The sequence below is a fragment of the Athene cunicularia genome (assembly GCF_003259725.1).
Source record: "Athene cunicularia isolate RWA chromosome 5 unlocalized genomic scaffold, athCun1 chr5_part1, whole genome shotgun sequence".
Lineage (NCBI taxonomy): Eukaryota > Metazoa > Chordata > Aves > Strigiformes > Strigidae > Athene > Athene cunicularia.
The window spans coordinates 16,567,757-16,594,484 of NW_020799101.1; the positions used below are offsets into that span (position 1 = coordinate 16,567,757).

The 26,728-nt window shown below is 39.0% G+C and overlaps 1 protein-coding gene across 1 annotated transcript; it reads left to right on the top strand.

Annotated features, from left to right (window-relative positions):
- The first annotated feature begins 5,985 nt into the window (after positions 1 to 5,985).
- LOC113480446 (alpha-1-antiproteinase F-like) lies at positions 5,986 to 21,863 on the top strand. Its single transcript, XM_026849252.1, has 6 exons — positions 5,986 to 6,020; positions 13,241 to 13,848; positions 17,258 to 17,528; positions 19,184 to 19,186; positions 20,339 to 20,486; positions 21,675 to 21,863. Exons 1-6 carry the CDS (start codon positions 5,986 to 5,988, stop codon positions 21,861 to 21,863), a joined length of 1,254 nt encoding a protein of 417 aa, XP_026705053.1.
- The last annotated feature ends 4,865 nt before the right edge of the window (positions 21,864 to 26,728 follow it).

Here is a 26,728-nt window from a genome sequence, read left to right on the forward strand (position 1 = left end):
TCTTGCACTTTCTATAAACATTTCATTTTGTCTTTCATCAGGTACTGTTTCCTTGTTTCCTTTGAAGAGGGAAAAATATCCATCTCCAGGCAACCAGAGGAATACCTGCATGGACAAATTACCATGAGGCAAGTTGGGGTGCGGATTTACAGCATGTTACCTACTCCACCCAATGGTTTCTCTTTACGGTACATGTAAGGTCTTTGCCACCCATTCGTTGAGGTACATACTACATTACACTCAATGGGGTAATATTACATGGACATTCAAGCAGTTGCTGCTAACATACCATAATTTCACAATCCGTGTTATCTCTTAGCAACTTGTTTGTGTGGTATACATTTACCATAGCAAAAGGATGTACACAAACAGAAAAGGATCTTAGAAGGGTATTACTTGCAGCCCAGTACTCAGTATTATCTTAGTAAGAGGCAAAGTGTATTTGTATTTGGCTGTAGTGTAGTGTATTTCTTATTGTGGAACTGCTTTTTGGGGTGAAATGACCACCAGCAGTATTTTGGGAAGAAATTTTTAGCCAAATAGTATTTTATGTTGACTTTTTACTGAAATGTTTTTCTACACATAAATTAGAGACATTGATTTATTCAGTTATTGCAAGAAGACAAGAACATATTTGATATTATACTTTAATGAGAGATTTGGAAGGACTTCTGCCTCTAAAACAGAGTGATCTTTTATTTTTATCTCCTTTTACAAAGTTCTGCATTGGATTTTTTTAAAAGAAAATAACAAGACTATGAATACTTTGATGTTATTTTGTATAGATATAAAACTGACTGTATGAAGCGTGGCTAACACATTTAACTTCATTTTCAGAATTCCCTTGCCTCCTCTTTGTGTCCCCTTCTGCTGACTTTTTTCTTATTTTTCTGTTACTCTAACTTGCTGTCACTCACCTTTTTAGTGGTTCTGCTTTGTTTTCACTTAAAATATGTTTATACCACTTGCCCAATGTTGGTTTGTTCATCGAGCAGCAGAGCTGAATTTATAGAACATAGTAAAAGAAATCCAACTAAATCCATACTTATAGTTATTAGTACTGAAATATCTGTATCTATGGCTTCATTATTAAACGCTATGCTCTGTGGGTATCTAATTACTAGAAGTGTATTTGTAATTTCAGATTTCCTTTCTCTATTTCTTTGTTTTCCTTTACTTCTGAAAGAGACAGAAAAATCTCAATAAAAATATTTTAATAATTGAGAATCCAGTTCTTTAAAGCATTGGAACTGTAGCTTTCAAGGAATGGAGTTTTGAAAATGTTTATGCACATAAAAATAACTGCTGTTTGCTTCTAAAGTTCCCAAATTGGTTACAGGCCTGTGTACATGCTGATGAAAACTCAGATTTATTTGTATGCTAGATCCCTTTGAAAATCTGACTTCTCAGAGCTTCATTCACTTTTGAAAATGGGAAATAGGCTCTGGAAACATTATGGCATTTATGAAAATATTACTTTATGCCTTCCCTTCAATGCTTATCATGTTGAGCCAAACTGCAGAGACTGCTGACAATGGTTGCTCTATCTGCCCGATGTGTACTTTGGCAAGCACAGGTTTTCTTTTAGAAAAGTGCAAAAATTGGAATGGTATTTTTACAAGAGGTATGAAGGGAATCCCATTAAGCTTCCAAATTCCTCAGATAAGTACATAAAAACTGGCAGAAGTGAAGAATAAAATGTGTCTTTTAATGCTTAGAGTTATTTAGAAATAGAAATTAATTGTGATGGTGTGAAAAGCAGCACTGATACTGTCTACTTTTTTTTCTGTGTGTATTGTTTGCTGGAGTACAAGAGCTGCCTTGTTGGACACTGTCCTATATATATTTTCTTGAGTGACCACCATTACCCTGCAATGAATGAAAGGTAACCTGCTCCTACATGAAGGAACAGTATATTAGTTCATTTTTCCTGCAGGATTTGAGCATACACACAGGGATTTATCAGAGTGTCTGGTGCCCACAGCTCCCAGTCTTGATTGCCTTGCAGTAGCCTGTTCTACTTCCCATAGGTTCAGGAAACTACTGCAACGGTCAAAATTGTAAACAAACTCGATTCTCTTAAAAAGCCTTGAAAAAACAGCAACAGTTGGCATTTTTTTCTGCTGACTTCAGTTGGGTTTGGATCAGGACCCATCTTTTTTCCTTCAGTAACAGAAATAAGCTGCTGCAATCTTGCAGGAGTTCAGAGATAATGTCTTGAGATTGCACCAGGCTGTGAACAGCTGAGGCAAAATGCGAAGTGTCAACATAATTTTGTCATCATATGAGCCATTTGTGAGTCTGCAGTTTGCCCTGCAGACGGTCGGAAGCCCAGGGGAGCACAGCAGGTGCCGCAGCAGGGACCTGATCCAGACCCTGCTGAAATCAGGGAGGAGGCCTCCTGTTGTCATTAGTTTGTTTGAACAAGGCCCCCTCCAGGAAGCAGCAGCTATCACCAGATGAATCCAAAATGTGAGTGCCTTTATATTTTTTCTGTCTTGCAGTTGCCAAAGCTCCCTCTGTTTTAGTAGCTGTCACAGAGTGTCTCTTCACTTAGCGGCTCTTGAGCAACTGTTGCTTTTTTCTTTCCTTTCATGCCACAGCCCATTATTAAGCAACTTCTAAAATACATACATACATAGATCTATAATATATACATTCTTAAGTGGCTGGCTCGTACATTGGTTGAAGAGGTAGAAGGGACATGCGTCTGTGGGAGGTTTCAGTCTTATTATGTGTCTAGGTGTCTAGCATGACATCATGTTGCATAAATTGAACACAAACACAACTCTCTCATCCAAAAAATCCTTCTGAATGGAGTTCATCATATAGAAAAATTCAGAGGAGAGACTTCTGAATGAACTGAGAATTAGCCCTAGGTAGCAGTTCCAACATTGCTGTGCTGTGCTGTGCTGCTGATCTGCCATCACGTCTCTACAGAACATTGTAAAACAATGAGATTTCCCATGCCCAGTGTCAATGCAGTTATAAACTCTCTGCTTCCAAACAGGTTTAAAGGCATATTTAGCTTTTGAAGATTTTCATGGATTACTGCCAAAAAAAAAGAAAAAAAAAAAAAAAAAGCATTTGTAGAATAATTGAGCCGAACCGTTTGGGGCATACATCGTCCAGCGTATGTTACAGGGCAATTATGATGAAGGCATTTCCCTTTTCCTTTAGTGCCACAGCTGTAACTCACACTGCCTCTTCAAAGATATACCCCACATTTTCTGTGTCCACTGAGTGAAACCGTTACAGGTATGGTTTTCATCAGTAGACCTTTTCTCCCCACCTCAGACATATTAATCATGCAATAATGGTGCAAACAGTTCCAGTCACCCAGAACCGGTTTGGTAGTTACCCTGACTAAACAAGTTCAGTACATCTCTTGAGGTCCTTCACCTTCTGGACACATCACATATGACTCTTCCAATATCATGGCTATTGGTTCCTGTTGTTTGTTGTCCTAGAGCTCATTTCCTCTGGACAATTGTTAACATTGCCTAACAGAAAGCCTTTTCAGGAAGAGCAGCAAATCCCGTGTCTTTTGTCTGTCTGTCTGTCTGTCAGAATTTGGATGTATTGTTTAATCCTCAGCATATATGTCTGACCAATGAATATATGTTCATTATAATAATTAATTTCTTGATCATGAAGTGATCATGAACTTCATGATCATGAAGTGATGGATGTATCCAGCACCGCAAATGAACAATTTCATTTATTTTGAGTTGTGCAGGCTTACAGTTCCCTTGGCTGTAGCTTAAAGACATTAAAGTTATTCAGATTGGTTTTTTTCTGCTAACTTGAATATCGGCATATGACAAATCCCATTTTGCTCAATTGTTTGCTTGTTGCTAAACTGTGCAAAGTCCAGATCAGAATTTAAATTTTCAGCTTGTCAGAACTGAGATTATGGAGTTTAGTCTTCTGAATATAACTGCAAGTAGTTGCAATGACGTAGCTGGAAACAGTGTTATCTCCTGAACTGTGGGTTGGTGCAACCAAACTGTAGAACAACCACATGTGCAGCTGTAATATTTCACACTAAGGGTATTTCACAGGAGTGAAAGTAATAATTTGAAAAAAAAACCATATTATTCTTCCAACCAGTGTGAATAAATCTTCATCTTCAGCTTTCCAGAATGGAAGAAGTTGCTTCTTGCTGAAGTATGAAGTGTGCCCTGTTAAGAAGTATGTTCATTTAAGTCCAAAGTGTGTCCCATTGAGAGGTCACCTCTCAGATCTAATCTGCATTCCAGGGGGTGCTTTGCACAAGGACACATGCTCAGGTTTTTCTCAGTTGTTTTGTCTCATTTCCCTTTCCAGTGAGTCCATTGCCCTGAGACCGGAGAACAAGGGTATAATATATTTTTAAAGACCCTGCTTTCAGAAAGGAGTACACTTTTTTTCTCCTCCATTTATTTATCCATACCTCTAATTCACACATTTACCCAGTGCACATCAGCTTGTTGCTGCAAGCTTTGAATTTCACTTGTGTGATTTCCACTATCCAAAGTTTTTCTTTAGTTGAAATTTCAGAGTTTTGATCATCACGTGGGTCTGTGCACCAGGATCTAATTTACAATGAACAATGACCTCTCTGTTTTTTAATTATCAGTAATTCATCTCCCGGTGCAATGCGGTCCAGTGCTTCTATGAAAAATTCCTTTGAATTAGTAGTCAGAAGGGACAAGGACATTACTATGCCATACAACTGCTGTGGCTTGTAAATTCTTCCAAAGTTGTATGATCAATTATATTTTTTCTTTTTTTTTTTTCATATTGTAACATCTGTATTGCCTTGGGCTGCTTGTCACAGAAGACATCATGAGCTAGCCTTGCCAGATGGGCTTATTTCCCAGAGTATGTCTACTCTGTGCAAAGCAGCTCAGCTGTTTGCAGAGATATCTAAAGGAGCCCTGTATAAGCTAGGTCAGATAACAAAAGCAGTGGAGTCATGGTGTGACACTCTGATACAGGATGTGTCTTTCTGTTTGGAGTTCCCATTTTGAGAATACTCTGGGTTCTCATGCATGTCTGAGACAGAGCATGTGAGGTACTGTCTATGAGATTAATTCTGGACCACACAATTTCCCTTAGGGCAATGATGGAACTGCTACCTAGGGCTAATTCTCAGTTCATTCAGAAGTCTCTCCTCGGAGTTTTTCTGTATGATGAACTCCATTCAGAAGGATTTTTTGGATGAGAGAGTTGGTGTTTGTGTTCAATTTATGCAATGCAATGTCATACTAGACACCTAAGTTTGTTCTGAATAAGTTGGTATGAGCATATGGCAAGGAACATGCCATGCAGAATTCAACTGTCACATTTGAACAGTAGCACAGCCTGATGTCTAGAGGCCTGCACAGTTTCAGCATCATGTCATTGCCTCAGTTGGCTTGCTTTCAGTTTTGATCCTACCTAGTGATCTGTTGCACAGCACAGCAATCTCTAGTGCTAGCTCCCAAAGTGGAAATATTTGCTTTTCAGCCCTACTTTCTTACAGCTCTTTTCTTATTTTAATTTTCCTTTGATCCCACAGTGAAAAGTCTCCTTTCCATATTTCAGTACTACATGGAGAATGGTACTTCTTGCTTTCTGAGACACAGTTTACAGTTTACTTGCTCTCCTCAGTCTGTAATCTCTGAGGTCTCACTGAATGTCTAGCGGAAGTAGTTTGAGAAAGTGTTATCCTGCAGTTTAGGTTAATCTGTCATGTTTCCCCTCCCACCCCCATGAGCAGTGCTAATAGATCAAACAATTTCAAATACACTGAGTGAGCAGTAGTTGGTAACTAAATTCTTACACCTGTTTCCAGAGTATTTAAATAATTGGTACTCAACAGTATTCAGACAACTCAGCATTTACCCAAATGCATCAGAACTTGATCTTGTCCAAAAAAAAAAAAAAATCTCTTATGATGGCTGTCATCCTCTTCCCTGGTTTCTGTTGTTTGTGCTGACAGAGAAAACCGCTGTCTGCATGTTCTCTACAAAAGAGCTGTTGATATTTCTTTGATGATATGAAGTGCCTTGAGATTTATTGATGAAAAATGTGCTAGTCTCTGGTGCCTGAGTAAACACTTTTTTTTTCAGGTGCATGTTTCTAGAGTCATGGAAGATTATTCTAGTTTGGGATTGCTGCTAATCTCACTAGCTGTGCAGGACACAAAATTATTTCGTTTTGTTTATTTTGAGAAAGCCATTCAAAAGGGAGGTCAAACCTGGAGAGAGGAAGTAAGAGAAAGGAATCAAGATATTATTGGCATGGTTGTCTGTGTATGGTTTATTAATTTAATATTGAGAATTTTCTCTTCATGTTTACCTGTGAATTTAATTTTGAACATTGAGGGATTTTCTTCTCTGTAGTGTCTTTGCCTCCTCATTTATTTAAAATGTCAGGAGCTGGTGATAAAGACAGTAAAAAGCCACTAACCTTGGTATCTGCTATCATGGCGTTAGTGTTTTGAAACAATGAGATTGTTGAATCTAAGAGAAAAATGGTATTATGTGGATTTTCTCAGCAGACAGAAACTTAAAAACTAAAATTTCATCAAAGGGAGATCAAACAAAATTTGCAAGGGCAAATCATTAAAACTGCAAAAGAGATGAAGTACGGGACAGTGATTCACAGACCGCTTGGGAAGATAAAAAAGAGTTTTCTTTTATAGCAGGAAAGTCATATTTAACTGAAGGATGTGCTGAGGAGGAAGGGAGCTAATTTCATGGCAGAAACAATTCCCTGGCTTTGAGGAGAAGCCACGAGCAGTAAACCATTATCAGTTCTTCAGTGTGATAGTTCTTCAGATTTCTTGAGGCAAACTGCTACCTACTTCTTTCCCCACCTCCCCCTCTCCCCTTTGTGTAACTGAGGCTAAAGGAGATGCTGGAGGCAAGGGCAAAAGGTGTCAGTGGAGCCAAAGGAGACTTAGTTATTTGAGGAGGGGGTCACTGGAATGATATTGGTGCTTGGAGAGTTTGTGGTACTGGGTGAGGAATTTAAAGGGCCACAAGTAGAGAAGGCTGGAAAGACTGAATTTCAGGGGAGAGCTCTGTGTGAGGGAGTGAGATTTGGTCTCTGACTCGATGGGAGAGGTATTGTACAGAGGAGTCCTGTCCTATATAACATTTTGTACTTTTTCTGCCTCCTTTCCTGGTGCCCTTACTTCTGGCTAGGTAAGCAAGAACAACCAAAAAAGGGAGAGAGGACTCAGGGATACGGTATGGCTTTGTTGAATTCTCTGCAGAAGAAATAATGTCAGGAGAAGTTGCGTGAGATCTTTCCCTACCTCTTCTGTAGGTAAAGAGAGGTGAAGACCTGGGCAAGAGGAAAAAGAGCTGCCAAACCACAGACTTTTCTGCCTAAGGTGTTCTCAAAACACTGCTGGGTTTGAGAATAATGATCTACTTCAAGAAAACTTGTAGTGGTGTTACAAGAGAGTTGCATGTCTTTACATACAGCCATGCATTTCCAGTGATAGATAAGGCATCACTAAGTGTATCTAGGAAATGCTGAAGAGTAAAGTGTGTTTATTTGCTTGTGACCATCATGAGTCCTCAAAGACTGAATTGTAGGCAAAGTGTGACTTTGAATCTGGGGGCTCTGGAGAAGGGGGAGATTGGAAGTTAAGGGTATCACTGACCGGGGTGCTGGGGACATAAGATGTGTGTGCTGCTGTCTGTTCCCTTGAGTGATGACAGAGAGAATTGAAAGAGTGAGAAAGATCTTTGGAAATAGAAATGAGACACTGAGGGAAGAGAACACTTCAGCCTTTCAGGGGGTGGTGTTTGTTGTTTGGTTTTTGTTTCCCTATATATATTTTTTTTAAAGGAGCTTAGTAGAAGCAAATATATTCTATTGTACTCAAACACTGCATACTGGTGAGACTCTAACCCAAATGATACTGTTGGGGTGATGCTCCCAGTGGAGAAATGCTTCAGATAGTTTTGGGACCAGAAGCCATATAGATGTATGCTTTCTGTAGGTTCTGGTCCACTCCAAACTATCCCAATCATTGATTGGTGAATTTATTAACCCATTTGTTGTGTAGTGTAATGGATTTAATGGTAGAAAATCCTGGGACTAAAGGGATTGTGAAAAGTCCCATAATTAAATAGAGATGCCCTGGCGTGCTTTCTGTAGGTCATCTCTAACAATGGTCTACCTACTGAGCAATAATTTTAGAGACATTCTTCAAGATCTGAACCGTTTATAAAATGTTGTATTTTTGTTACTGTAGGGAAACAGGTGTCCTAAGTCAGATGGATCACACCTTGCAGGTTAGTTAGGCTGTGCACTCTACTCTATTATATTTTCAGGAGAAAGTACTCCCAGCCTCAGAAAAGTACAACTTAATATACATTTGTTTTCCTGGTCCTGTTTCCTCCATTTTTAATTATGGTTATGAGGAAGTGCTTTAGTTTCAATGGAGCAACAAATTAAGAGATTCTTCCATCTCTTTGAAGGTATGTACACACTTGGTATCTGTGGTTTAGCACAGGCTAAGGAGAGGCTCTGAGGCCTTGTTTATGCAGTAGAATTCCCTATTCATGCCACCAGTGGTTACTGGATATAACAAAGAGAGGAACCTTGTATAAACAAACCTCTTTCAACCTCTTTGCTCAAAGCAGATTTACTTACACTAAATTTTGCCAGCTGGGGCTTAAGCACATACAAACAATTCAGTGCTAGCTGTGTTAAGAGCTGTGGAAACTTTTAGAAAAGTCCCCAGTGTAGGTAAGGGAGTTTCCTGTTCACTATCCATATCATACCTTCAACACATGCAACATTACTCTGGAATATCCCAAACCTCAAAATTGAACAAAATGGCTGAATTCTTTGTAAATCAGTATTCTGCTTACAGCTATGATATAAATAGTTGAAGTTTCTTCATCAAATACAGAAATTATGGAGTTGGGTCAGGCACTGTTACCTTTTCCTTTACTTTCCTTCTTCTCATGTCTTGACTCTGGAAAGACATGAAAGACAAATTTGGATTTTCTTTAATACTATTGTCAAGAGATCCACATTATTCATATAAATTGATCCTGTATTGATTTTCTCCACTTTCTTTCCCATTTCGGGGCAGACTTTTTCATGTTCAGTAGTAGGCCTTCTCCTGCAAGTGTCCAGAGGTGTGGTCTAGGTGTGTTCAAATCTAGCCTAGTCATTCATCTGTCACCTTGTCATTAGCATGGCGTCTGTATTTAATTGGGCTTCCTTCCTTCCTTCCTTCATCCGAAATCAGTTTTTATATACCATGAAAACTGCAGCACATTATTAAAAGTTAGCTCTAAGTGAGATTCTTGGCTCTTATATATACAAGGAGCAGTGAAAATAATATCTCAAGTACTCTTTCAGATGAGCGCTATGCATGAAGAACATATTATGTGGGAGTCCAGTACACTGCCTGAAAACATTCTATTTCTTAAGCTTTGGTTCATAAGCAACTTGTTTAAGAGAGGGGTTTTTTTAGTCTGTTGAGTGGCTTGATAGGTCATAATCATCAACAACTTTCACCGGTTACATCTTTGCCTCCCAGAAAATGTTGCTGAGTCATTGTGGTTAGTATTTCAATTGAGTTTAGAAACAGCACTGAGATCAGCACTCCATCTATTTTGTGTATAGTAAGGGTTGGTCCCTCACTGAGTATGCCTGTATTTTGCAAAGAAAATGAGAGAAAATATTATCCTAGTTTTAGAAATGGAGACCTGAGGTACTGTGCTTGGGGGTCTGGAGCTCCTGGTGGACACCAAGTTAACCGAGTCAGAAGAAAGCTCTTGCAGGAAACACAGCCAACAGCATCTTGAGCTGCAATAAGAAGAGCATCACCAGCAGGTCAAGACAAGTGATCCTCTCTACTCATCCCTGTTCTACTCATCTGAAGTGCTGTATCCAGTTCTGGGCTCCACAGTGGAAGAAATGGGCATGTTGGAACGACTCTAATAAAGTGCCACAAAGGTGACTGAGGGATTGCGGCATCGAATGTATGAGAGGCTGGGAGAGCTGGAACTGTTTAGTCCAGAGGAGAAAAGGCCTGGGGGGATCTTACCAGTGTGTATAAATAGCTGATTTTTGATGGGATGAGTAAAGAAAGAGATGGCCTCAGTGGTATCCGATGACAGGACAAGGGACAATAAGCACAAATTAGAATACAAGAAATTCCATTCAAATGTAGAAAAAACTGTTTTAGTGTCAGTATCATCAAACATTGAAACAGGTTGCCCAGAGAGACTGTGGAGTGTCCATCATTGGAGGAAGTCAAACCCCAGCTGGACACTTTCCTGAGGAACTCGCTATAGCTGACCCTGGTTTGAGCAAGGGGTTGGACTCCGTGGTCTCCAGAGTTCCCTTCTTCAATGCGTCTGTCATTCTGCACCCACCAGCTTGCTCTAGCAGTCGCAGGAGTTTATTGTAGTGAGTAGAGCTGAGTGCAGGATACCAGGCTGTCTGATCTGACCCAGCTGAACTTGACACACGGTCAGAGGGGCCTGCTCCCCACATCCCAGATCACAAGATAGTAAGCTGGTCTAAAGACTTGCTCAATTTAACACCCATGTTCCTAGGCTTCCGCCCCCTGTCCCCAGATCATGCTTGTAACTGGGATCACCCGCGTGCAATGGCATCCCAGCCACATTCCTTCTTGCCCGGGCGCAGGGCCATGCAAGTGGCCCAGGAGTCACTATCACAGCTCTTGCGGATTCCCTGTGTGGGAGTGGATAGTTAGGCACATTTACAGCAGCATTTGATAATGTAGCAAAACAGTGTTTTAAGCCCTGCACCTATTAGAATCATCACTGGCTTCACCTGGAGACAATCAAGACCAGGCATGGATACAAAGGAGACAAGAAGGCTAGGTCACAAAAATTCAGGTTGTCCCAGTGCATCAAGCCCTGTTCTTCTGCCTTAGTGGAAGCAATGCTACAGTCACTGGAAATTACATTCAAGATATTTCTCTATAGGTACTACTTCTGATTACTTTCTTGTTCACAAAAATAGTAGATTTGAGCAACTGAGATGTGTACAAATGTTTGATATTAAGAAACAGTAGGTTCAGTTTGAGGAAAATTGGTTTCAATCTAACCAGGGTGATCAGATAGTCATGAATAATAAAAAGTCACGTGTGAAACATATATTCAGCAAAGTTAGGTGTCCAGTAAAACTAGTTTCAACATTGTTTGCACTACCTAATCTCTGAAATTATAATGTGTGAGTCACAGCCCTTAGATGATCTTAACCTTTACTAGAGGATACCCTGCTTTGTGTTCAGCAGCATAAACAACTGAGCAAGGACCTGTGCAGACCTGGTGAATACAGCAGGACCCTTTTGACTGTACCGTAAGTAATACATTTTTTTCTGTGGAAAAAATGTCAGACGTTCTGTGTAGAACAAAATTTTCTGAATAATCAATTGAGAAAATACCATGTTCATGTTCAAGTGGCAATTTAAATGTTTTTGTATTGGTTTATTGTGGTTTTGTTTTTTTTAAAAAAGGTAAGTCCTCTGTGAAGTAGTCATGTTTGTACAGCATAACTCTCTTTAGGAAAAATTGCATCTCTAAATGTTTTAGAGTTAAATGAAGTAAATGGTTGATAATAACAAATGTAGGGCATTAAATTAAAATGGAAGTGGGGACTTAAGGCTTGCTGTCTAAAGCTTCTAGAGAGTTTGGAATAAAGAAACTGGATAATGGCTGAAAGAATTAGAGTGATGGTGGAGCAAGTTGCAAACGAATCAAAGAGCTCAAATTTAAATTTATTCTAGATATGCAAGTGAACTGTCTGAAAGTGATTTGTCATGGGGCTCAGGCCCTTCCTAACAATAGTAGTATTGCTATAACCATGATATTCAAAGGGTGTGACTTAAGGAATATTTATAGCATATATTATTAAAGCAGAGATCAGCATTCTGATTTCAATCAATTTTGGAGAACCAAGACTCTGGAAAGTGGAGAACACAAATGTAGGGCCATGTTGGGAGCTGACAAGGGTTCAAATGATTTTACAAGGCATGAGGTTCTGAATACCATTGCTCATTGCAAGTCAGGTACCTAAGGTATTTCTCCCTTTTGAAAATCCTTACGTTTTCCTCTAGAGAGTATTTTATTTTATAAAAGAGTCTCTAAGTAAAGTGATCAGATACCACAGGAGGATATTCTGGATTTCCAGATATTCCACATCTTTACTTCCTTCTGTCTGTTGACAGAAGTTGTTGAAACAAGTGTGGTACAGTATTAATTTCTAGAGTCAAAAGTATTGCCACAGATTTGGAATGGATGGTTTTCATGCTGATCTGGAAAAGGCTTTCCAGTTCTATCAGTAACTTTCAGTATCTTTATTTCTCCAGAATTCACTCATTCATCTTTTACATTTTACCATTGCAGCCTTCTCTGTCAAAATCACCCACTGCTATCTTTCTGATGATAAACACCGTGTTTGTTCTAGAGTTTCCTCTAATTTTTGAAATTTACTTTTAGATGATTTGGTTCAGTCACTGGACTGGATGTGTCTTTGTGTGTGGCAGGCATACTTATTTCCACTTGCTGTTCTGTGCACACACCCATTTTCCCTTTCTTAATAAGCAACACAGTATTTCCAGGGTCTTGGTAACTTCCTATTTGCTGAAAGCTTATTTCTCTCTTTTGTTAGTTATGTGGAAGTGCTCAATTGTTCAAGATTTCTGGAATCACTGTAAATGTTCATCACTTCCTCATTAACAAGTACATTTACTTTCTCTCTGCTGCCTGCCTATATGTTCACATGCAGCCCATTCAAAAATGTATAATATTTTAATTCTCACAATGGAGGAATATTGTGCCTTTCTTCTGCTTTGATTGGCTTGACTGACTCCCTTACTTCTGCTCTATAGACCTGTACTTTTGACTTACAGCTTTTTATCACCTAAAACCACATTAAAAGCAGAACACCGGAAAAAAAACAAAACAAACCCCCAACAGTTTCAAAGGAATTGCAGCCTAACCTTAATGAGGGTGTCTTTGGTATTACTTCATACCTCTTTGACTTTAATTCTTATTCTTTCCTAATTTCTTCGGTAGGTTGAGTAATTTTCCAGAGTCTGCTTCTTTGAAATAGAAAGCTGGTATCCCTGAATTCAAATGGCTTGGAATCACTGGTACCAAGCCAGCTTTGTACAGTGAAGGGATTGACTTAGTTTTAAGCACAAGGAAAAAGATTTATAAGACAAATTTCTTTTTCTTTTTTTTTTTTTTTTTTTTTTTTTAATTGTTGGGCTTCATTCCAACAGTTATTGCTATGAGCCTAATCGCCAAGCTGTAAGAAACCAAAATCAAAGAGGCCAAGGAAACCTAAACATGCCACAGCAGGCTGTAGGGAACAGTGTTTGTCGGTTTGCGTGTTGCTTCTACAAAGAGATTTCTTCTCGTGAAAACAGTGGGAATATTTTCTTCTCTCCTTTGAGCATCTCTACTGCCTTTGCAATGCTGACTCTGGGTGCCAGAACAGACACTCTGACACAGATTCTTAGAGTCCTTAGCTTTAACCCACGTGAGATTTCTGAAAATCAAATACATGAAGGTTATCGACAACTCATGCAGATGGTAAACAGAAAGAATGAGGGGTTACAGCTGAATATGGGAAATGTCCTGTTTGTGCTTGACCGACTGAAGCCACAAGAGAAATTTTTAAATAGTATCAGAAACTTCTATGAAGGAGAAGCTTATCCTATGAACTTCAAGAGGGCTGATCAAGCCCAGATAAAGATCAATGAATATGTAGCAGGAAGAACCAATGGGAAAATTAAGGACCTCATAAGTAACCTTGATCCACTTACTGAAATTCTCCTTATCAGCTATATTTATTTTAATGGTAAGATTTACATATTATATTCTCCTAGTTCATACTTTATTTCCTCAGGTCAGTCTTGGACTTCATCACCTTTTTTTGCAATATGGTTTTGCAGATGGTCTCATATCTTGTTTTCTTTTTGGTCCTCACGCTTAATTGTAAACAAAGCTATTGGAAACTATGTTCTACTTGATACTGATGATAATTTCTAGCAAAATTTATATATTTTTTTTCCTATATCTTTTAATATATACATTTCTTTCCTGCTGAAGATTAAGGGACATATACTTTGAGGAAGGCATCTCCCTGCAGTAAAGCATCTAATCCTATACAATCTAGTGGGATTTAAGCACTTTCTGGATTTTTTTTTTTGTCTAGGAATTAATTTTAAATCCACTTCATCTGTTTTTTAGCAAGTTTAGAGTTAAATTCAAAGAACACTGTTCAAGAAAACTTTGTATTTTACCTAAAAGAACATATGTTTACTCAATAGTTTTGCTGTTACTGAGTATGTTCATGTATCCAAAGCTAAACCTGTGATACTAGGCTTAGTTTCAAACTCATGTTCTCCGGTTTTGGTTTGTTTTGTTTTTTGTTTCTTTTTTTACTATGTCTTTACTGATAGTGTGGCCGTAGTCCTGATGTGTCTGAAAGCATAGGTTTTCAACATTTTTTTTTTGATTTTCAGATTCTAATATTTTCCAGTGAAGAGATGGACCCACCAGTATCAAATACAAGCCTAATGACAATAAGCTTGGTTTTCTTAATTAACTTATGCAGTCTACTTAGATACAGTCTACAGACCTTCCCAGAGCTTTTCAGACTGCTGATCTAATAAGAAGAGGAGCAAGTCTGTAAGGTTCAATCCCTGGTCTAATAACAGATATTGCATCTTCTTTCAGACCTTTTTTCTCTTACTCATTTTATCATATTCTGAAAACAAAGCAATGGTACTCAGAAAAATAATATTATGTATTTTATCTGATAAAAAATATCATTAAGCTTTTAAACTGAAACAGAGATGACATTAGAAATGCTATTTTTTTAAAAGAAGTGTTATTCTTTTAAAAATGTTAAACTGGATGCTTTCACTCTTCTCTCCAATATGAGGCTTCACCTGAAAGTAATTCAAAACCGTATTTTTGTTTTGTTTTGCTTTTCATCTGTGTGTCTGCTTTTGTGTTAATCTCTGAAGCTAAATGGAGCTGTTTGCAATATAGATGACTGAAGTTTCTTAATTCTCTTGAATACATACTTGTTTGTCTCAACTGTTTTCAAGACAGGCTTTTGTTTATCATCAGGAACATCTTTCAAAATAGGCAAAAAAGCCTATTCTTTTACTGAAAAATATTTGAAGAAGGAGCAATAAATTTAGCAGTCCAATGGGAACAAAAGCTTGAGAAACATTGTATTAAAGATAACTTTGTATTACAGATAACTTTTACATGTTCTAAAAATAAGTTTGGGTTTAAATTAAATGTTCTTATTACTGAAATGATTTCCCAGCCCTTCCAAAATTGGTGGAGATTCAGTTTCAGCTCTCCAATTTTAAAGAAAATAGATTAAAGAACAGCATTAATAGCAATAATAAGGATTTTAATCTTGAATTTGAGCGTAGGCTAATTTTAATTGACCTAGAGGCTGGGATTAATCTGGAGAGGATCTATAAATCTCAGGTACCTCTATAACCAGACTATACTTCTAGGCTCTCGTCCACTCTCTGTGCATTACAACCTTCCTTGCACAGTACTGGTGACTCTCCTCCCACTTTGTGGTGTAGCATAGTGTAGTTGTTCTTCCCTAAGGATAAAAGTCTGGCGATGTTTTCCTGGCTCCCAGCCAGCAGGCATGCTATTCCACTACTGTACACCAGTCCCTTATCGTGCCCTAGCCAAGCTGGTCACTACAAATTATCATACTTTGAGGTTTGTTTTTCCCCTTGAACACTGTGAAGTGTTTGAGAAAGGTGCCATCCCTAGAAGGTAGCCTGCTAAGAGACAGGAGAGCGTAGGAATAAGAGTGCCTCTGAAACAAGAGGAAAGGATTAGTGGATATCATCTCTGTCTAATCTGTGTGCTTAAATCCTAACATCCTACTCAGTTTTTTAATCAAACAAAGCTCTTTCTGAAAACGGTGGGTGTCTTCCCTGACTTGAGCACTAGATAAAGGTTGTTTGAGTATTTCAGGACTTGTGTCATTCATGTTTCTGTGATTCATTCTGATTATTTTTTTCCCCTCCCTTAAGCGTATCAAGGCAGAAGTCCTGCTCATTAGATATCTGATGATAGAAGTCACTATGAATAAAATAACATAAAAGTAACAACTTTTCCCATCTTCAGAGTACTGGCAGTGGTCAGCTGATATTTTCAGAGCCCGAGACATGCATTAACTAAGTCTCATTTCACTCTCCAAATACTAAACAAGTGCTGTTTATAGCTACTTCACAGATGGTGGAAACAGCAGATGATAGTTATTTCATTTGTACCAAGCTGCCTTATAATCAGTGTTCAAATAGAAATCAGAAGTCAAAAGGCGTCGTTTCATGGTTTTCTTGATGGCACTTAATTTACTTAGTATTGTGGCTCTACTTTTGCCCACTAAATTTGATAAAAAATAGTTTTGTTGTAGAAGGCAAAATTTACTACAGAGCAGCACCTCTTTATTTAAAAAACAAAACAAGACAGCTCCCCCCAACTTTTAACTCTTTTAAAAAATCTGTTCAGCCTCTGAAATTGATGAGGTGGATAGCTGGAATTTGGCTTAGAAATTCCTCTCTGCTGCGGATAAGAATCTTTTGGAGTTTCAATATAGACTGTTTCACTATAAGCAGGGAGCCTTTGGAAATTTAATATCCTGAGCATGACAGTACAAAAGGTTTATGTTGTTGTTTTGGTTTTTAACCATCAGTCAGGTAGAATTTTCTTAATTACTTTATTGGCTATCAACAAAGTGGCATATAAAACCCTTCTCTCTGCAAGTAACCTGAATCTCGTCATTTCTCTGTAGAATTCATCCCTCATGTCACCCTTCACAAGTTTATTTTGGTGTGGGAGTACGGAAAGGAGAGAATCTTTCTTCTTCTGAGATCTCATTTAAAGGCTTCATCATATGAGGGTTTTATAGGCTCCTTAAAACTGTTGTCATGGAAGAAAAGTGCACACTAGAACACTTGGTATCTCATCTTAATGAAGGATATTGCAGACTGTTGTAAGATCTGAGGGAGTTTTTTACATCACACTCTACCTACTGTATGTTGCTATTGAATTATTCTGAGTATTCAGTATGATCAAGTGCTCATTGAAAACTGGTTTGTCTTTGAAGCTGATCCAGCTGTACCAGTTGCTGTCATCTATGAATGTGTCCTTTGGTGATATGTCCTATGCTTTCATGTTCTCAATATATCCTGTAACTTTGTCTCTTGTATTTCAAGCTGAATGGGAAAAACCTTTTGACCCAAAATACACTAAAAAGAACAAATTCTTTGTGAGTGGGAACAAGGCTGTTGAAGTCCCGATGATGTTTGGAATGGGCCAGTTCAAGCATGGCTATGACGAACAGCTGTCTTCCACTGTGGTGCAAATGGATTACAAAGGAGGTGCTTCAGCATTTTTTATTCTGCCTGATCAAGGAAAAATGAGGAAGTTGGAGAAAAGATTGTCTTGTGAACGTATGTCAAGGTGGAGGACAATAGTCTCAAAAAGGTAAAATTCTTCAGTTCTTGGTTCAGATGGTAGGCAAGGAGACACATCAGTCTCAACCTGCTGGGCACAGAATAAAGATACTATTTTTAGTTCTGTTTTAATCTACAGAAGAATTCCCACTGACCAAAGTTGAATCCTGTCTCTCTGGTGTCCTGTGTTTTCACGTTCAGTACTGCATGAAATGAAAACCTTCACAACTTCAGGACTTTTGCCATTTACGCATTTTGTTTCCAATCTTCAACTCTCCATAGCCCCCAGTTTTCTGCCTTAAGACCTCTTTTCACTTTTTTGGAGGGAGGTCTTCTGCATTCTATTTACTAATAAATTCCTACCACTTTCCTTCAGCCTTTTTTTTTTTTTTGTCTCTCGCCTTCCTTTCTGTCAGTTACAGTTACCAGTACTTGTACCTTTAATGCTGAAATAACAGCTTCCATTTGGCAATTGTGAGGACAAATCTCAATGATAAGGGTATAGAGCAGCTGGCACATTGCAGAGCCATTCTATTAAGGCTGTTTGAAGACTTAGGAAGGCAAAATTGAAATAAGCTACACTTGCTTCATGGCAACTTTGAAGGCAGAAAGGTTATATGCTTTCTAAAACCTACTTTAGATTCCTTCCATTTAGTGTCATGGGTAATAGCCTTTGATGGGACAAAATATGTGTACAAGCATACGCACAACATGTTTTCAGAATCAAGCCCTTGTGTTCATTCATGAATCTGATGTGCGATGTTGGAGACCTTCAGACATACACATTTGAAAATTGTATTTTAGATATTGTCTCAAGACAAAAATGACATCCTAATAGAGAAAACCAAACCCAGTGTCATGCTCTTAACTCTGATTCACTGTTAAATCTGACCAAAAGAATCTAGATTTTTTTTTCTTAAAAAAAATAAAAAAGACAGAAAGAAGTATTGAATTCTCTGTGCATAGACACAGTTTTGAAATTTCTCGGAGAAGCTATGTGTTTTGTGACTAAAATCACTATAGGACAAATATGATGGTGAATCAAGACAATAATGAATAATTTTTGTCAAAGAAACATAATTGCCTTCAAAATCATCAAGAACGACACTATATAAAATTGGAGGGATTTATATTTCTTCTCTCTATCCTCTCCCTCCTCTCCAAACAGGAATCTACCTAAACAACATGAATGAGAGATGTAAATCTTATAATATAAAAATGCATTACTGTCACAGATGAGCTTGTTTCATTCAGCTCCCCATTTTTCATCATGGATGTTCTCTCCTGCAAACTAATGGCACAAACTCCTCCTCTTCCATCTAGTTTTCAAAGCAACTGATTGCCTTTGCTATTATTTAGAGTGTCTGGGAAGTCAATAAATGGTTTTGATGTAGGATATGGAATGATTTAAGGACTGTTGGCAGATATGTTTGTCTCTGTTTCTCTGTCTGCAAACTGACATTAACACAAGTTGTAGAAGCATTGTTAAGGAACATTTTTTATTACTATTGACTGCTGAACAGGGGACAGTCCCAAAGTGTTGCTAGTACAGGCAGATGAGATCTATTTAAAGACTAAACTGTGGAGAAAACATCAGTTTCTCTTCTGCAAAATGTATTGAGTGCATCCAGCCTGGTCACATTGTTGCTGTTTGCCTACAGCTTTCCCTTTCCTGTATGTTGAAAGCAAGTGGGGGCTTGTGAATGAGAGTCTTTATGTAATAGCAAGACAGATGATTCAATGGTAGTTGCATCCTCACTTGAGACAGCAATCAGCACAGTCAGAAATTAAGCAGAAGTAAAAGATCAGCAACCTGTTATCAATCCGCTAGCACTCTCGTTTTTGGGTACCAGCCAGACTTGGCATTAGATGCTGTGTTACACCGGTGGTATGGGCCCTTTCCTTCCCACTTGTCTGCTGCATGACTTCCTCTTTGGCCAGCTTCATTAAGTGCTCCACATCTCCCTGACCTCAACCCCTGGACAGCTGTCCTGGTTTCTCACCAGAAAACAGTAACTACTGTCAGCAATATCACTGACCTCTGTCTCATTATGTTGCTTGTAGCTGTAAATGTTGGTTTTAACCTTAGTGAAAGAGCAAGAAAGGAGTCAGAAATGTGGAGCTTTGATTAATTTATGGAAAGCAGCAAACTAGTCACTTTCAAAAAAAAAATTAATAAATCAGACATTGGACTTGACATAGAAAAAGAATTATCTATTGACTAAATACATTCTGTCTATGTGCTCTTGTTTTTCATTTTCTCATTCATACAATCACCACCACATACTGTCCTGCTCCTTAGGTGTATCTTTTTGTTTTCTCTGTCCTGATTTATATGATAAACACAGAAGGACAACATTTAAAAAAAAAAAAAAAAAAGTGAATGTGGATGTCTTATATTTTTTGTGCCCATTCTGAAGCACCTAAAAGAACCACTTTTTCACAAGGTGAATCCTCTGCATCCTTAGTAATGGGGCATGATGAAGGTGCTTCCAGCAGAATACACAAAATATCTCTAGCTTCTGAAAATGTCAGATGAAGATCCTTAGGGAGACATAGCTGTACTGGTTCAATCTCAGTGTTCATGTGTTGGCTTACTGCAGACTGTGAGCCAGCAACCTACAACCCTATTCCCTCAACCATTCTTCTGACATTGTTATAAACTTTCTTTTCTTCTCCCCAAATTAATGTCACTGTACATCTCCCATGTAGACTAGAGAGAGCCTACAAGCAAAATATCTTTGGGGAGAAAGCAAAATGAGTTTGTCTCTCGCAAGTCTGCGTTATACTGTGATATCTGATCAAAAGTTTCACCATATTCTGGCACTTCTTTTCTGGCAGCTCAGCAAATTTGTATCTTCCGAAATTCACTCTTTATGGGACATATAACCTAAAAAATATATTATATAAAATGGGCATCATGGATGTATTCACTGATAAGGCTGACCTCTCTGGGATCACTGGGCAGCCCCAGCACAGAATTTCCCAGGTAAGTCATACTGCTTTTTGTTTTATGGGCCCATGGTTACTGATGCTTACATCCCTTTCTTTACAACTATTCATGATGCAAAACTTATGCTTTGCTTCACATGAAAAGGCAGCTGTTGGCATACAGAGTATTTCACCCATGTTACTTGCACTGTCAGTGCAATTGAGTTGGATCAGGTAATAAATCTGTAGTTTTTTAATCTAGGAGGCCTTTTGGATCTGCGTGGGGCAACCTTATAAAACAGACATGACCAAATCATCATCTGTCCACGCCTCGGTACCCCTCTGCAGCATGTTGTTACAGTCATTATGTTTCTGCTTCTGTTCATGCCTTACCTACTTTAGCTTGCCTCTGGGCAAGTAGGGAGCTGTAGGATGTATCACTGCTGGTGTTTTATGGAGAGAAGGGGAGGGGAGGGGAGAGGAGAAACACTGCTTGCCTTTAAACTGTTTAGGGGAAAGGAATATGCAGTTATTAAAAACATTTGGCTTCAAGCCTAAGAGCAATGAACTCTCATTAGTGACAGGCCCAGACAAAAGGTACAGATAAGTCATACTTCAATAAAACTAGAGTTTAAAGCTGACAATCAGTGCAAATTTCATTGTCCAATATGAACAAAACAACTGCCTTCATGACCTCAGGTGGAAGTCAGAGAACTAAGGTCTGTGAATGTCTTGATTTTGCAAGGTAAAACTTACATGTTTCTCTGCTCTAGTCCTCTATTTCTGGCCCTTCTCCTTTGCTCCCATTTTTCCCAAGACATTAAGGAACATGGAAAACATAATTTCCAGATGCTATTCAGTGTGCTAATCTGTATGTTACTTCTTCAACTCTATATAAACTTTTAATAGACAGCTAAATATGGTCTTACTCTTTTAACCTTTAGTCTAGCTCCACAGATCTGCACGAGTAAGAGCAGGGATTAAGAAAAGAAAACAAATTTTTTACTAGCAGGGACATACCCCTCCATTGGGGATGAACTTTTCCTCTCTGAGGCTAGGAGAGCTATGCTACATATAGGTTGCTGGGGTTTTTTTGAGCTTTGCTGTCTTTGTGCAGTGGTCTCACACCTGTCCATCTGATGCTTGTTTCTTACCAATAACTTCTTCAAGCACTTCTATCCCCAGTTCTTATTTAGGTGACTAGTTTTGTAACCCCTTGACTTGTAACATATCTCTTTCTTCACAGGCTATTCATAAGGCTGTGGTAAAGGTGGATGAGACTGGCACCGAAGCAGCAGCTGCCACAGGCATGGAAATAGTGCCTATGTCCGTTCCAGATACCATTATATTTAACAGGCCCTTCCTATTAGTCATAACTATGGACAACACTATTCTCTTCATGGGAAAAATTGTGAACCCTCTGAAAAAAGATTAATTTGATGTACATACTAAGTATGCGGTGATCACCACTGTTAAATCAAGTGTTTGACCTGATGAGTATGGCATGGCTACAGAGGCTCTCCACCTCTTAACTGATGCTATTCACTGTTTTTTGTAGATGAGACTCTTCATCAATTTAAGTTGTTGTAATTGCATGTTTGTTTGGGCCTTGTTTTTTTTGTGTTTTTGTTTTTTTTTTTTTTAAAAAGAAGGTTGCATTCAGGCAGAACTGTCATTAGATCTGTGACAAAATAGGCCTGTGTGATACTGACAGCATAGATACATCTTCTAGCAGGGAAGATGTGGAGCATGTGGGTGGAGAGGGCTGTGAAAGCCTACTTCTTCCCTCATGGCTGCCTTCTCACCTTTTTTTGCATTGACTGACAGATGGGTAAAAGTTCTGGTACTTTACTACTTGTGCCCATTTTCCTACCAACATGAAGTTCATAACTAGCATAGAACTTAACATGCATAATGCTTACTACCTTGCATAGTACCATTGTTGTCCAGTGAGTCTATTACATCCTTGCCTTTCAGCTGTCATCCCAGCTAGGCTGCTGCAAAGGGGTCACAAAGAAGGTGTGTTTTTCCCCTGCAGATATATACTGGCTTGCCCACTGGTTCTGTGAGAGTTTACAGTCCAGACTCATTACAGGCAAATGTTAGAGGGTCTTAGAATTTGGTTTAAGAAAATAAGAGGTATATCGGATCTCTGCAGTTCAGTGCCCTGGAGCTGACCTTTGTGAATGAGATACTCAGCTCAGAGCAGCCAGAAGACTGCTTCTAGCTTATGACTGCACCTAAACCAGCTTCTAGAAGCCCTGAGGCAGCAAGAAACACAAGCCATCTCCCCCTGATGCCAGTGCCTGTACCATTACTGTCTGGTCTTGGGAGTCAGCTCATGGTAGCAAACACCATTCCAGTATTTGTAGGATTAAGCACCCCACCAGTAACACCTGTACCCCATCAGTGACACTTACTGTGTCTCTTGACATAACCCCTTCTGTCCAGACTGTCCAGTAATACAACATTGGTACTCTATTTCTCATCTGCTTCATGGTTAGTATAACCACAATATTATAAAGATCTGTTTTCACTATTAAGATACACAATACTAAAAGTCACATTCATAATGCACATGCTTATTTATTATTTCTTGTTTATTTTCCTATCTATTTTTCTTCTGTTTTGCACAACATCTATCATTATTTTATTTCTTTGCTCATGTTCATGGTATATATCTGATCTCTGGTTGCAGGAGGGGTAAATTATTGACTAAAATGGGTTTGTCTGTTAATAGGTATTAAGCATTAACACCAGTCTTTGTACAGCCTTGAAATATGCAGACAAATGTACTATGGTAGAACAACAATGAATAAACATGACATTTAAAAGTTTCTAATTTTGCTATTTTATTTCTGTAATTCAGAGTTAAGACTTAAGTATTGTTCAAGTAGGGTTTTTTGACTGGTGTCAACATACAGTTATTAATATACTGCTTATATATATTAGATCAGTACAATGATGCCAGTAATGAGCTTCAGAAAGTCCTGTGCCTTTGGCCTGAGGAGTAAATCCCTGTTCAAAACATAGCAGGTTATCTCTGTTAGGAGGAGAACTTTTTGGGAAGGTTTCACATGTCTTTGATTCAGATGTTTATTTCAAAGGCTACAGACAACATGCTTCTAGTCTATCAAATGTGTAGCTTCATGTATCTCTCATATTTCTTCTAAAAATCTCTCTCTTGACTCCCTCTAATAGCTATGTTACTAGTCATGGCATGTGTTTTGAGCTGTGATTCCTTTTCTTCCGTAAGCAAAAAAATGGCCATCTAGATCATACTTTCTTCAATAGGTTATGACAGGAAAACAAGAGAAGTGCTTAGAAGCTATCAGATTTTTGTAGATGAACCCACTTCCAAAGTAAAATCACAATGAAGAAAAACTCATCTGTGTGGCATTCAAATCGGTCAATAAGGAAGAGTAAAGAGTAAAGAGTAGAGAGTAAAGAGTAAAGAGTAAAGAGTAAAGAGTAAAGAGTAAAGAGTAAAGAGTAAAGAGTAGTATTTCCCAAACTGAAAACAATATGTACTAAATTTGTTTTCATTTGTCTGTGACTACATCCCTGGACCCATAGTGAACCTTGACAGAGGGTACTTTTCTCCAGGTTCTTACAGATCTTTGTAATTTATATTGATCTAGGAGCACTGTGGATCTTGCTAGGTCACAAACAGTTTTCTGACATAACGAGAAACCAGTTCCTGCAGCTTGCTTTGCTATAAAAATGTATAGCAATGCATTTGGATGTAAATACAAAAAAAAACTAACTTAAAAGGAAAAAGTAAAATTGGCATATTTACACAGCAAAGTAAATTAGAATTATGAGGAAAAACTTCAGAAAATGGCAGTCCTGACTCCCCCCCAAAAAGAACAACCCCAAAACATTAAATCTCAAACTGTAGTAAGAAAGTTCAAGGACAAGTTTGAGAAAAAACCCCTCAACTTACAGAAGTCATAGCATATAATAATATATTATTTTCAGAAGACATCAGAAACCTGTTACAGTCTGAGCGGCCAATAGATGTTCAAAGTGTAAAAGAAGTGCCCGAGGGGGATACTGGCAAACCAGGAAAACTCAATTCATTGCACATGTACGTCCTTTGCAGTAGTTGAGCCTTGAGCAACTATTTCAAGTTGAATTAAAAATAGATTTTAGAAAAAAAAACAAACAGAAGGAGCAAGTAACAACAAATTGCCAGGACTGTTTAGTATGCATGCAAGAGCTATTAGCTGGCTCAAGAATAAAAATATTAAGCTTTATACTGTGATGCATCAGTTAGACTGGTCTCTGTACCACAGTAATAAGAAGTGGCAAATGTGACATAACATTTTTTAAAAAGATGTAAGTGAGCATGCAGTGAATTGCAGAACAGTTAGTCCAAATTTGGTATTTTGAAAACTGTAGAATCTGTGGTTGCATGCATAAATGTAAGAAAATATTGAAGAACTAACATGACTTTCGTAAAATCATAGAATCATTCCATAGGTTGGAAAAGACCTTTAAGAAAGAATCAACCATTAACCTAGCACAGCCAAATCCACCACTAAACCATGTCCTTGAGTGACACATCTATGTGTCTTTTAAATACCTCCAGGGATGGTGACTCAACCACTTCCCTGGGCAGCCTGTTCCAATGCTTGACAATCCTTTTGGTGAAGAAATGTTTCTTAATATCCAATCTAAACCTCCACTGGCACAATTTGAAACCATTTCCTCTTACCCGATCACTTGTTACTTGGGAGAAGAGACCACCCACCTTACTACAACCTCTTTTCAGATAGTTACAGAGAGTGATAAGGTCTCCCGAGACTCCTTTTCTCCAGGCTAATCAATCCCAATTCCCTCAGCCAGTCCTCACAAGACTTGTGCTCTAGACCCTTCATCAGCTTCTTTGACCTTCTTTGGACACACTCCAGCACCTCAATGTCTGTCTTGTAGTGGGGGGCCCAGAAGTCAACACAATACTCGGGGTACGGCCTCACCAGTGCCAAGTACAGGGGCACAATCAGTTCCCTAGTCCTGCTGGCCACACCATTCCTGACACTAGCCAGGATGATATTGGCGTTCTTGGCCACCTGGGCACACTGCTGGCTCATATTCAGCCAGCTGTTGACCAACACCCCCAGGACGTTTCCACCTGGCATCTTTCCAGGCACTCTTCCCCAAGCTGTTACATGGGGTTGTTGTGACCCAAGTGCAGGACCCAGCACTGAGCCTTGTTGAACCTCATACAATTGACCTGGGCTCATTGATCCAGCCTGTCCCGATCCCTCTGTAGAGCCTTCCTACCCTCGAGCAGATCAACACTCCTGCCCACCTTGGTGTCATCTTCAGACATACTGAGGGTGCACTTGATCTCCTTATCCAGGTCATTGATAAAGATATTAAAGAGAACTGGCCCCAGTACTGAGCCATGAGGAACACCACTGGTGACTGGCCATCAACTGGATTTAACTCCATTCACCACCACTCTGGGCCTGCCCATCAAGCCAGTTTTTTACTCAGCAAAGAGTACACCCATCCAAGCCCCGAGCAGCCAGTTTCTCCAGGAGAATGCTGTGGGAAATGGTGTCAAAGGCTTTACTACAGTCTAGGCAGACAACATCCACAGCCTTTCCCTCATCCCCTAAGTGAGTGACCTTGTCATAGAAGGAGATCAGGTTAGTCAAGCAGGACCTGCTTCTCATAAACCCATACTGACAGAGTCTGATCACCTGATTGTCCTGTACATGCCACATGATGGCACTCAAGACAATTTTCTCCATAACCTTCTCTGGCACCAAGGTCAGGCTGACAGGCCTGGAGTTCCCTGGATCCTCCTTCCAGCCCTTCTTGCAGATGGGCATCACATTTGCAAACCTCTGGTCAACTGAGACATCCCTGGTTAGCCAGGACTGCTGATAAATGATGGGAAGTGACTTGGTGAGCACTTCCTCCAGCTCCCTCAGTACCCTTGGGTGGATCCCATCCGGCCCCATAGACCTGTGTGTGTCTAAGCAGTGTATCAGGTCACTAACGATTTCCCCTTGGATTATGGGGGCTTCATTCTGCTTCCTGTCCTTGTCTTCCATCTCAGGGGGCTGGGTCACCAGAGAACAACTGGCCTTACTATTAAGTCTGAGGCAAAGAACGCAATTAAGTACCTCAGCCTTTTCCTCATCCTTTGTCATTATGCTTTCCCCCTCATCCAATAAAGGATGGAGATTCTCCTTAGCCACCCTTTTGTTGCTAATGGATTTATAGAAAGATTTTTTTAATTGTCTTTTACAGTGGTAGCCAGAAGGCTTTAGTGATGGATTA

Excerpts from the sequence above, each read along its gene's own strand:
- LOC113480446 (XM_026849252.1), top strand. The coding sequence starts at position 5,986 with ATGTTCTCTACAAAAGAGCTGTTGATATTTCTTTG. Across the intron at positions 6,021-13,240 it reads GAGCTGTTGATATTTCTTTG|TTTAATTGTTGGGCTTCATT; the intron begins ATGATATGAAGT and ends TTTTTTTTTTTT. Across the intron at positions 13,849-17,257 it reads CAGCTATATTTATTTTAATG|CTGAATGGGAAAAACCTTTT; the intron begins GTAAGATTTACA and ends TTGTATTTCAAG.